This window comes from Anomaloglossus baeobatrachus, chromosome 4, assembly GCF_048569485.1.
Source record: "Anomaloglossus baeobatrachus isolate aAnoBae1 chromosome 4, aAnoBae1.hap1, whole genome shotgun sequence".
NCBI lineage: Eukaryota > Metazoa > Chordata > Amphibia > Anura > Aromobatidae > Anomaloglossus > Anomaloglossus baeobatrachus.
Window position 1 is genome coordinate 11479170 of NC_134356.1, and position 12635 is coordinate 11491804.

A 12635-nucleotide genomic window follows, 5' to 3' on the forward strand; every position below is an offset into this window, starting at 1 on the left:
ACCTATTGTACCATCACCCATTCCCTGTAGACTGTGAGCCCTCGCGGGCAGGGTCCTCTCTCCTCCTATACCAGTCTGTCTTGTACTGTTAATGATTGTTGTACGTATACCCTCTTTCACTTGTAAAGCGCCATGGAATAAATGGCGCTATAATAATAAATAATAATAATAATAATAATCCATTCAGCCTCATTTGCATACATTTGCATATTTTCATCAGTATTTCGGGAAACAATTCTCTGCTCGTCAGACACATGAATGATGATGATGAGTTTCGTACAGTTGCACAGGGGGAAGGGGGTCACCTATGGGTGATAAGGCAAATGGGTTCATGACCCCTGTACCCCCCCAAAAAAAATGGGGGGTCGGAGGGAGAGGTCAATGTCTCACCCCGAATTCTATGTACATCATGTCTATATAATATCAGAATCTCAATGAGGGCGGAGGACCCTGTGACCGATGCACAGGCAGATTATGGGGAAGGGGCTGCGTCCTCCTGGAGAGGGGACCCATAGTCCAGTCATCATGGGTTGTACAATATTCTGCAGGATGAGGCGCAAGAAAGATATTGATGACTCCGCCCAGAAGGCAAAGTGTCCAGGAGGAGGCGGCCAGGGCTGATGGACATAAGGGTAACAGTTCTTAGCCACTGATGGAAGCTTTCTTCCTGGTGATGGAAAGTTTCTCCCTAGAGGTGAAGGGTCTGTTCCTTGTGATGGATGACCTCCTCCTGAAGATGGAGGGTCCATTCCTGGTTATGAAGGTTCCTGAAGCTTTGAGGTTCGCTTTCTCAAGATGATAGTTCTCTACCTGAAGATGGAAGTTCTTTTCCTGGTTATGGAGGTTTTTAAGCTCAGAAGTACTCCCCTGGTGATGGGGTTCGACTTCTGGAGATGGAGCTCCGGAACCTTTGAAGTATACTTTCTGGAGATGGTGGTTCTCCCCTCGGCGAATGGACAGTCTTTTCCTGGTCATAGGGGTTCTCCTCTTGGTGATGGGGTTCTCCTTTTGGTGATGGGGGTTCTTTTTCTGGAGATGGATTTCCTGAAGCTTTGAGGTATATTCTCTGGAGATGGTGGTTCTCCCCTTGGTGAATTGCCATTCTTCTTCTGGTCATGGATGGTGGTTCTCCAACTGGTGATGGATGTTCTCTTCCAGGTGAATGGAGGTTCTTCTCCTAGTGATGGAGGTCCTTCTGCTGGTGAATGGAGGTTCTCCTCTTCGTGATGGAGGTGCTTCCCCTGGTGATAGGTATTTTGCTCCTCATGATGGGGTTCTACCCCTGGTGATGTGGGTTTCCCTTATGATAGAGGATCTATTTTAATAAGTGAGGTTCTACCCCTGGTGATGAAGGTTCCTCAAGTGGTGATGGAGGTTCCCCTCCTGGGTATGAGGATTCTCCTCCTAGTAATGGAGTTTCTCTTCATGGTGATGGAGGTTCTCCTCCTGTGATGGAGGTTTTCACCCTAGTGATGGAGGTTCTCTTCTTAGTCATGAAGGTTCTTCTACTGGTGATGGGGGGAAGGGGGTTCTCCTCCTGGTGATGGGAGTTCTTATCCTGGTGATGAGGGTTCTCCACATGGTAATACAGGATCTATCCCTAGTGATGGTGGTTCCTATCGTGATGGAGGGTCTTTGCCTATTGATGGAGGTTTTCGTCCTGGTGATGGAAGTTCTTCTCCTAGTGATGGTTGGATCTCCTGGCGATAGAGGTTCTCTTCCAAGTGATGAGGTTTGTCCCCCTGGTAATGGAAGTTCCTAAAGTTCGTTGAGTCTCATCCTTGTGATGGAGGCTTTCCTATTAGAAGCTCTAGTTCATGTCTCGACCATAGCATTGGTCCTTCCCAACCACTGGATTCTGGCGTCTTTCATGTGGCATCTATTATGGAAGTCTATTGGATAGGTGGACATGTGGCACCACTTATGGGGTTGTGTGGCATCTCTTACATGGTGAGAGTTGAGCTCTGGTTGACATTTAGAGTACTGAGCCAGTCCTGGGAAGCCCCTATGGAGCCTGGTGACACTTGCCACTTTCACAGCTGCCCAGGTACCAGGTGGTGATGGTCGCTTCAGTCTCTAGACCCGTGGAAGAGATAGACCATGGTGCTCAGAACCGGCGGCTGGGAGTCGGGGAGCTGTGTGACGGGTGCAGCCGGTGGGGAGAGGGCGATGTGGGCTCAGAAGGCAACACCTGGTCCTCCTCTGGCCCCAACTGAGCCCGGAAGACGCGTAGGATTTCATCCAACTTGCGGTCCATCCGCGAAACCTGGATGGGGGAGGAGGACACAACAAGAGACCAATGAACGCAAAGAATGGAACCCGCCAGGGTCACTTCATAACATGGGAGGAGAAAAGGGGAGATCTGACCACAGGCAAAGGGGGAAAGAGGAGCCAAATAATGAATGCTATGAAATACCTAATTCCATCATGTGTGATACTGTCTGCTGAGCTGTGTATCTAATCCTCTCCTGTGTGATACTGTCTGCTGAGCTGGGTATCTAATCATCTCATGTGTGATACTGTCTGCTGAGCTGGGTATCTAATCCTCTCCTGTGTGATACTGTCTGCTGAGCTGTGTATCTAATCCTCTCCTGTGTGATACTGTCTGCTGAGCTGTGTAGCTAATCCTCTCCTGTGTGATACTGTCTGCTGAGCTGTGTAGCTAATCCTCTCCTGTGTGATACTGTCTGCTGAGCTGTGTATCTAATCCTCTCCTGTGTGATACTGTCTGCTGAGCTGTGTATCTAATCCTCTCCTGTGTGATACTGTCTACTGAGCTGTGTATCTAATCCTATACTGTGTGATACTGTCTACTGAGCTGTGTATCTAATCCTATCCTGTGTGATACTGTCTGCTGAGCCATGTATCTAATCCTATCCTGTGTGATACTGTCTGCTGAGCTGTGTATCGAATCCTCTCCTGTGTGTTCCTCTCTGCTGAGCTGTGTATCTAATCCTATCCTATGTGATACTGTCTGCTGAGCTGTGTATCTAATCCTCTCCTGTGTGATACTGTCTGCTGAGCTGTGTATCTAATCCTCTCCTGTGTGATACTGTCTGCTGAGCTGTATATCTAATCCTCTCCTGTGTGAACTGTCTGCTGAGCTATGTATCTAATCCTCTCCTCTGTGATACTGTCTGCTGAGCTGTGTATCTAATCCTCTCCTGTGTGATACTGTCTGCTGAGCTGTGTATCTAATCCTATCCTGTGTGATACTGTCTGCTGAGCTGTGTATCTAATCCTATCCTGTGTGATACTGTCTGCTGAGCTGTGTATCTAATCCTATCCTGTGTGATACTGTCTGCTGAGCTGTGTATCTAATCCTATCCTGTGTGATACTGTCTGCTGAGCTATGTATCTAATCCTCTCCTCTGTGATACTGTCTGCTGAGCTGTGTATCGAATCCTCTCCTGTGTGATACTGTCTGCTGAGCTGTGTAGCTAATCCTCTCCTGTGTGATACTGTCTGCTGAGCTGTGTATCTAATCCTCTCCTGTGTGATACTGTCTGCTGAGCTGTGTAGCTAATCCTCTCCTGTGTGATACTGTCTGCTGAGCTGTGTAGCTAATCCTCTCCTGTGTGATACTGTCTGCTGAGCTGTGTATCTAATCCTATCCTGTGTGATACTGTCTGCTGAGCTGTGTATCGAATCCTCTCCTGTGTGATACTGTCTGCTGAGCTGTGTATCTAATCCTATCCTGTGTGATACTGTCTGCTGAGCTGTGTATCGAATCCTCTCCTGTGTGATACTGACTGCTGAGCTGTGTATCTAATCCCATCATGTGTGATACTGTCTGCTGAGCTGTGTATCTAATCCTATCGTGTGTGATACTGTCTGCTGAGCTGTGTACCTAATCCTATCCTCTATGATACTGTCTGCAGAGCAATGTATCTAATCCCACACTGTGTGATACTGTCTGCAGAGCAATGTATCTAATCCCACACTGTGTGATACTGTCTGCTGAGCTGTGTATCTAATCCTATCGTGTGTGATACTGTCTGCTGAGCTGTGTATCTAATCCTATCCTCTGTGATCATGTATCTAAGCCTATGATCGGTGACATGCTGAGCTATGTGCCCCCTGGTTGTGGGGGGCTGTGGATGGGGCATAGTTGCCCGCTGCGCTGTCCAGGCCATTACTGGGGGTGATCTGGGGACAGGGTCTGGGGGTGACGCGGGGAACAATGGTCCGAGCTCATTATTCGGGGCTTCGTTCTGCTGGGCGTCTGGCTGATTCCTAGACACTCAGACAATGGCCGCACTCAGCCCATCCAGCTGCCCGGCGATGCCAGGCCTGTGTGGCACTGCCAAGTGACAGACTTCGTTCCAGCTCAGCAGCCAGCGAGACCCCACAATTACACACCCAAGTGGGTCTCTGTGCTTCTAGGAACAAGAGGTAAATGGGAGCGGGGGGAGGGGGGGGGGCGAGGCGCTGACCCCAGGTCTCCCCTCCGTGTGCCAGGCTGAGTCCTCGTCTGTATTATTCTGCCCTGGGAAAATGTTCCTCTGCCAGCGAAGTGGGGATGGTGAGGGGCGAAGGGTGCGGGGGGATTGGCAGCGGGGATGGTGAGGGGCGAAGGGTGCATGGAGATTGGCAGCGGGGATGGTGAGGGGCGAAGGGTGCATGGAGATTGGCAGCGGGGATGGTGAGGGGCGAAGGGTGCATGGAGATTGGCAGCGGGGATGGTGAGGGGCGAAGGGTGCATGGAGATTGGCAGCGGGGATGGTGAGGGGCGAAGGGTGCATGGAGATTGGCAGCGGGGATGGTGAGGGGCGAAGGGTGCATGGAGATTGGCAGCGGGGATGGTGAGGGGCGGAGGGTCCAGGGAGATCGGTGATGGGGATGGTGAGGGGCGGAGGGTCCAGGGAGATCGGTGATGGGGATCGTGAGGGGCGAAGGGTGCGGGGGAAATGGCAGCGGGGATGGTGAGGGCCGAAGGGTCTGGGTGGGGGGGCGAAAGGCCCGGGTAGACCGGTGGCAGAGATGGTGGGGGGGGGGTGAAAGGCCCAGTTAGATCGGCGACGGGAATGTGAGGAGTAAAGGGTCCAGGAAGATTGGTGATGGGGATTGTGAGGGGCGAAGGGTCTGGGGGGGATCGGTAGCATAAATGTCAGGGGCAAAGGGTCCGGGGAGGGATCGGCAGAGCAGGGGGGTGAGAGGCAAATGATCTGGGGGGGGGGGGGAATCGGTGGCGAGGATGGTGAGGAGCGAGGGGTCCGGAGAGGTGATCGGTGGCAGGGATAGTGAGAGCTGAAGGGTCCGGGGGGATCGGTGGCGGGGATAGTGAGGGGCGAAGGGTCGGGGGGGGATCAGTGGCGGGGATAGTGAGGGGCGAAGGGTCCGGGGGGGGGATCAGTGGCGGGGATGGTGAGGGGCGAAGGGTCCGGGGGGGGGGAGGATCAGTGGCGGGGATGGTGAGGGGCGGAGGGTCCAGGGAGATCGGTGATGGGGATGGTGAGGGGCGAAGGATGCGGGGGAAATGGCAGCGGGGATGGTGAGGGCCGAAGGGTCTGGGTGGGTGGTGGATAAGTGGGGGGCAAAAGGCCCGGGTAGATCGGTGGCAGAGATGGTGGGGGGGTGAAAGGCCCAGTTAGATCGGCGGCGGGAATGTGAGGAGTGAAGGGTCCAGGAAGATCGGTGATGGGGATTGTGAGGGGCGAAGGGTCTGGGGGGGGATCGGCAGAGCAGGGGGGTGAGAGGCAAATGATCTGGGGGGGGAAATCGGTGGCGAGGATGGTGAGGAGCGAGGGGTCCGGAGAGGTGATCGGTGGCAGGGATAGTGAGAGGTGAAGGGTCCGGGGGGGATCGGTGGCTGGGATGGTGAGGGGCGAAGGGTCGGGGGGAGATCAGTGGCGGGGATGGTGAGGGGCGAAGGGTCCGGGGGGGATCGGCGGCGGGGATGGTGAGGGGCGAAGAGTCTGGGGGTAATTGGTGGCAGCTGAAGACCTGGTGCATGTTTTATCAGGGGCTTTATGAAGACAGATGGGGTCAGCGCGGGGGGGGGGGGGCGAGTAATAAGGGGACCTGGCACCTCATCACTGACACGGCGGACCACAATGAGAGCCGGCGCAGTACCTTGTCCTCCAGACGCATCAGCCGGGACCCCACCGTGTAGAAGCCCTTGTCCACGCCCTTCTCTGCGGAGAGAAAGATCAGAGGGGGCTGATTACAGGGGGAAAAGGGGCAACTGCAAACCTGCACCCTGCTGCGCTGTGTATCTAATCCTCTCCTGTGTGATACTCTCTGCTGAGCCATGTATCTAATCCCATCATGTACCTGGCAGGAAGAGGCCCGGCTTTCCCAGGGAGTGGTCCAGTCTGCGGAGAAGAGGAGAGAGCGTCAGTGCCACTAATGTCAGCCCCGAATCCGCCAGCAGAGAACATGGCCGAGCGTCTGCTGCTCCAGCGTCTGCTGCTCCAGCACTTGTGCGGTTACCTCCTCTGCAGCTCCTTAATCCGCACCATCATGTTCAGATGTCCCTGGGAATATTGCTCAATCACGTCCCGGACGTCGTACGGTTTCCGAGCTTGCTGGGAGCGTTGGCGAGAAAAGGAGAGAGAACAGTATCAGGGCCTGCGGCGGGCGGAGCGCGGGGAGGCACATAGTGCTCTGCAGCTGCGGAGCCAATAACCAGCTCGGTCTGGTACCTGGAATTTCCTGCGGGCAACAAAGTACTGCATGCGGCGGGTGACCTTCACTGCCGTCCGGTGCGCGTCCGTCAGTCTGCGGCACAAGAACAGACTCTGGCTACAGCGTAATTCTAATGGGGGAGGTAGCACTGGTGGTGATGTGCGGGAATAATGGGGGGATCGGGGGTCTCCGACGCCACCTCCGCTGCATTACTGGTACTTCTCATGGTAATGCAAATAAGACGTGCAGGGAGATCACACTGGTAAGTACTGCAGCACAGACACACAGGTAAGTACTGTAGCACAGACACACTGGTAAGTACTGCAGCACAGACACACTGGTAAGTACTGCAGCACAGACACACTGGTAAGTACTGCAGCACAGACACACTGGTAAGTACTGCAGCACAGACACACTGGTAAGTACTGCAGCACAGACACACTGGTAAGTACTGCAGCACAGACACACTGGTAAGTACTGCAGCACAGACACACTGGTAAGTACTGCAGCACAGACACACTGGTAAGTACTGCAGCGCACACACACTGGTAAGTACTGCAGCACAGGCACATTGGTAAGTACTGCAGCACAGACACATTGGTAAGTACTGCACCGCACACAGACAGGTAAGTACTGCAGCACAGGCACACTGGTAAGTACTGCAGCACAGACACACTGGTAAGTACTGCAGCACAGACACACTGGTAAGTACTGCAGCACAGACACACTGGTAAGTACTGCAGCGCAGGCACATTGGTAAGTACTGCAGCACAGACACACTGGTAAGTACTGCACCGCACACAGACAGGTAAGTACTGCAGCACAGGCACACTGGTAAGTACTGCAGCACAGACACACTGGTAAGTACTGCAGCACAGACACACTGGTAAGTACTGCAGCACAGACACACTGGTAAGTACTGCAGCACAGACACACTGGTAAGTACTGCAGCGCAGACACAATGGTAAGTACTGCAGCGCAAACACACTGGTAAGTACTGCAGCACAGACACACAGGTAAGTACTGCAGCACAAGCACACAGGTAAGTACTGCAGCACAAGCACACAGGTAAGTACTGCAGCACAGACACACAGGTAAGTACTGCAGCAGAGACACACAGGTAAGTACTGCAGCGCAGATACACGGGTAAGTACTGCAGCACAGACACACTGGTAAGTACTGCACCGCAGACACACAGGTAAGTACTGCAGCGCAGGCACACAGGTAAGTACTGCAGCACAGACACACAGGTAAGTACTGCAGCACAGACACACTGGTAAGTACTGCAGCACAGGCACACTGGTAAGTACTGCAACACAGACACACTGGTAAGTACTGCAGCACAGGCACACAGGTAAGTACTGCAGCACAGACACACTGGTAAGTACTGCAGCACAGGCACACTGGTAAGTACTGCAACACAGACACACTGGTAAGTACTGCAGCACAGACACACTGGTAAGTACTGCAGCGCAGACACACAGGTAAGTACTGCAGCGCAGATACACGGGTAAGTACTGCAGCACAGGCACACAGGTAAGTACTGCAGCACAGACATACTGGTAAGTACTGCAGCACAGACACACTGGTAAGTACTGCAACACAGACACACTGGTAAGTACTGCAGCACAGACACACTGGTAAGTACTGCAGTGCAGACACACTGGTAAGTACTGCAGCACAGACACACAGGTAAGTACTGCAGCACAGACACACTGGTAAGTACTGCAGCACAGACACACTGGTAAGCACTGCAGCACAGACACACTGGTAAGCACTGCAGCACAGACACACTGGTAAGCACTGCAGCACAGACGCACTGGTAAGCACTGCAGCACAGACGCACTGGTAAGCACTGCAGCAGACACACTGGAGAAGACTTGATTGTAATCAGTAGCATTGAGCCCCCCTTGTGTCAGTCCTGACTAGATTTGTGGTGACTATATTCAGTTTAGTAGAATATTGGGGTTCAGGGGACACTAGAAGCGTAAAACTGCAAGTCCCGTTCACACAGAGGCTGCATGCACACTCGGAGCACGCTCACTACAAACCACAGGAGCGCGTATAAAAGTGGATTACAATGTATTGGTAGCAGCAGGAGCCCAAGAAATAAATGAGCTCCGGATCGTCTGCGACTGTGACAAACCCTCAGCTGTGAGACAGCCAGATCACTGTCAGATTTCAGCGTTTGGATGTTTCTTTTTCTTAAAATCCCATTCACTGACAGCGAGCAGAGGTCTTGAAAACTGCAGAACTTTTTTTTATATATATAAATCCATCAAATAACGTTGATCTGAAGCTCCACTTTTATACCTCGTGTTCCTGCGGATGCCCTCACCTGCTCATGGAGCTGCCGGGGGGATAAAGAACAGTGGTTACACGGGGCGCATGTACGCAGAGTCATATACAGGAGACACAGGGGCACTAAGCAGAAGGCAGCGGCCGTCAGGAACAGCGCCACATGGCCTTGTGGCTGTATGTGGAACTGCAGGTGAGCTCTGTTCTCTTCGGCTGCAGTACCTGGCACAGCCACATGGACACCGGGGGTGCCGATTCTGAGGATCATTTCCAAAGCAAAAATGAAATCTCTTCCCTCCCTCTCGCAGCACAAAGTGAAGGCAGCTGCAGCCGCATCCCCCTCCTCTCCCTCCCCCATCTTTTTTAGGATCAGAGGAGTTTTCTCAGCACAGATGGGAGTATAATGTACAGAGATCTCTGCCCGGAGACCTGCGGCTTCTGTGTAGTGCCCCCTTTACAGATCCGGTCAGATTGTCCCCCTCCCTCCGCCAGAGCCTTACTGTGATATCTCTGTCGCCGCCGGCAGAGAGCTCTCCTCGCTCATCGCGTCCATGTCGTCAGTGTAGCTGTTAGTCCTGGAAATATCCGGCAGAGATCCGTCCGTTCGACCTCTCCCTGTGGAGAAACCGAGGATTACTCCAGTCACAGCCAAAGCTGCAAACACAATCCTCTGCTTCCTGCTGGAGCGCACAATACCTTGTACAGAGGAGCTAAGAGACGTGCAGATAGAGAGGGTAGACCAAGACCGACAGCGACCTGTCAAAGAGGAAGAGAGAGGATGACAGGGCAGAGAGCAGAGGAAACAGAGCACCGAGGCATCAGAGACAGCCGAGCGCAGGACCAGCAATGACCACTAGATGTCCCCATCCACCGTGGTCATAGCTGATCAGGGACGCGAAAGAGGACATTTAAAGGGACAGCACCTGTCCAGACCCCGTCTGCCCCCTACCTGCCGGCCCCTGGAAGTCCATGTCTCTCTTCTCGCCCTCCGTATGTTGATAGGTGATGTGAGGCACAGACAGCGCATTCTCTGGGGAGCAGACGCGGGGCCCCCGTGTGATCGGGGTAAGGCATAGTGGGGCAAGTGTCGGACTTGTGGGGGTGACAAGGGCCTCATGTACAGACTTGGTTTTCTTCTTACTTCTTCTGTTCTGGGGGAAGAGGAAGGAATTTCAGTCACCAAATTTATACAGCCACCACTAGAGGGAGCTCACTACATACAGATTATACAGTCACCACTAGAGGGAGCTCACTACATACAGATTTATACAGCCACCACTAGAGGGAGCTCACTACATACAGATTTATACAGCCACCACTAGAGGGAGCTCACTACATACAGATTTATACAGCCACCACTAGAGGGAGCTCACTACATACAGATTATACAGCCACCACTAGAGGGAGCTCACTACATACAGATTATACAGCCACCACTAGAGGAAGCTCACTACATACAGATTTATACAACCACCACTAGAGGGAGCTCACTACATACAGATTATACAGCCACCACTAGAGGAAGCTCACTACATACAGATTTATACAGCCACCACTAGAGGGAGCTCACTACATACAGATTATACAGCCACCACTAGAGGGAGCTCACTACATACAGATTATACAGTCACCACTAGAGGGAGCTCACTACATACAGATTTATACAACCACCACTAGAGGGAGCTCACTACATACAGATTATACAGTCACCACTAGAGGGAGCTCACTACATACAGATTTATACAGCCACCACTAGAGGGAGCTCACTACATACAGATTATACAGCCACCACTAGAGGGAGCTCACTACATACAGATTATACAGCCACCACTAGAGGGAGGTCACTACATACAGATTTATACAGCCACCACTAGAGGGAGCTCACTACATACAGATTTATACAGCCACCACTAGAGGGAGCTCACTACATACAGATTATACAGCCACCACTAGAGGGAGCTCACTACATACAGATTTATACAGCCACCACTAGAGGGAGCTCACTACATACAGATTTATACAGCCACCACTAGAGGGAGCTCACTACATACAGATTTATACAGCCACCACTAGAGGGAGCTCACTACATACAGATTATACAGCCACCACTAGAGGGAGCTCACCACATACAGATTTATACAGCCACCACTAGAGGGCGCTCACTACATACAGATTTATACAGTCACCACTAAAGGGAGCTCACTACATACAGATTTATACAGCCACCACTAGAGGGCGCTCACTACATACAGATTTATACAGTCACCACTAGAGGGAGCTCACCACATACAGATTTATACAGCCACCACTAGAGGGAGCTCACTACATACAGATTTATACAGTCACCACTAGAGGGAGCTCACTACATACAGATTATACAGTCACCACTAAAGGGAGCTCACTACATACAGATTATACAGTCACCACTAAAGGGAGCTCACCACATACAGATTTATACAGCCACCACTAGAGGGAGCTCACTACATACAGATTTATACAGTCACCACTAGAGGGAGCTCACTACATACAGAATATACAGCCACCACTAGAGGGAGCTCACTACATACAGAATATTCAGCCACCACTAGAGGGAGCTCATTACATACAGATTATACAGTCACCACTAGAGGGAGCTCACTACATACAGATTATACAGTCACCACTAAAGGGAGCTCACCACATACAGATTTATACAGCCACCACTAGAGGGAGCTCACTACATACAGATTTATACAGTCACCACTAGAGGGAGCTCACTACATACAGAATATACAGCCACCACTAGAGGGAGCTCACTACATACAGAATATTCAGCCACCACTAGAGGGAGCTCACTACATACAGATTATACAGTCACCACTAAAGGGAGCTCACTACATACAGATTATACAGTCACCACTAAAGGGAGCTCACCACATACAGATTTATACAGCCACCACTAGAGGGAGCTCACTACATACAGATTTATACAGCTACCACTAAAGGGAGCTCACTACATACAGATTTATACAGTCACCACTAGAGGGAGCTCACTACATACAGATTATACAGTCACCACTAAAGGGAGCTCACTACATACAGATTATACAGTCACCACTAAAGGGAGCTCACTACATACAGATTTATACAGTCACCACTAAAGGGAGCTCACTACATACAGATTATACAGCCACCACTAGAGGGAGCTCACTACATACAGATTTATACAGCCACCACTAGAGGGAGCTCACTACATACAAATTTATACAGCCACCACTAGAGGGAGCTCACTACATACAGATTATACAGCCACCACTAGAGGGAGCTCACTACATACAGATTTATACAGTCACCACTAGAGGGAGCTCACTACAGACAGATTTATACAGCCACTACTAGAGGGAGCTCACTACATACAGATTTATACAGCCACCACTAGAGGGAGCTCACTACATACAGATTATACAGCCACCACTAGAGGGAGCTCACTACATACAGATTATACAGCCACCACTAGAGGGAGCTCACTACATACAGATTTATACAGTCACCACTAGAGAAAGCTCACTACATACAGATTATACAGTCACCACTAGAGGGAGCTCACTACATACAGATTATACAGCCAGCACTAGAGGGAGCTCACTACATACAGATTATACAGCCACCACTAGAGGGAGCTCACTAAATACAGATTTATACAGCCACCACTAAAGGGAGCTCACTAC

At 51.5% G+C, this 12635-nt stretch overlaps 1 protein-coding gene across 1 annotated transcript in view; it reads right to left on the reverse strand.

Annotated features, from left to right (window-relative positions):
• Positions 1–18: 18 nt before the first annotated feature.
• LOC142302551 (potassium voltage-gated channel subfamily KQT member 1-like) overlaps positions 19–12635 on the reverse strand; it is a 62775-nt gene continuing 50158 nt past the window's right edge. The window contains exons 11-18 of the mRNA XM_075343658.1: positions 9878–10079; positions 9625–9684; positions 9429–9543; positions 6648–6723; positions 6436–6530; positions 6277–6317; positions 6076–6137; positions 19–2266 (exon numbers count right to left, since the gene is read on the reverse strand). Of these exons, the coding sequence (XP_075199773.1) occupies positions 2108–2266; positions 6076–6137; positions 6277–6317; positions 6436–6530; positions 6648–6723; positions 9429–9543; positions 9625–9684; positions 9878–10079 (810 nt within the window). The 3' untranslated portion in view covers positions 19–2107. The remainder of the gene's footprint in view (positions 2267–6075; positions 6138–6276; positions 6318–6435; positions 6531–6647; positions 6724–9428; positions 9544–9624; positions 9685–9877; positions 10080–12635) is intronic.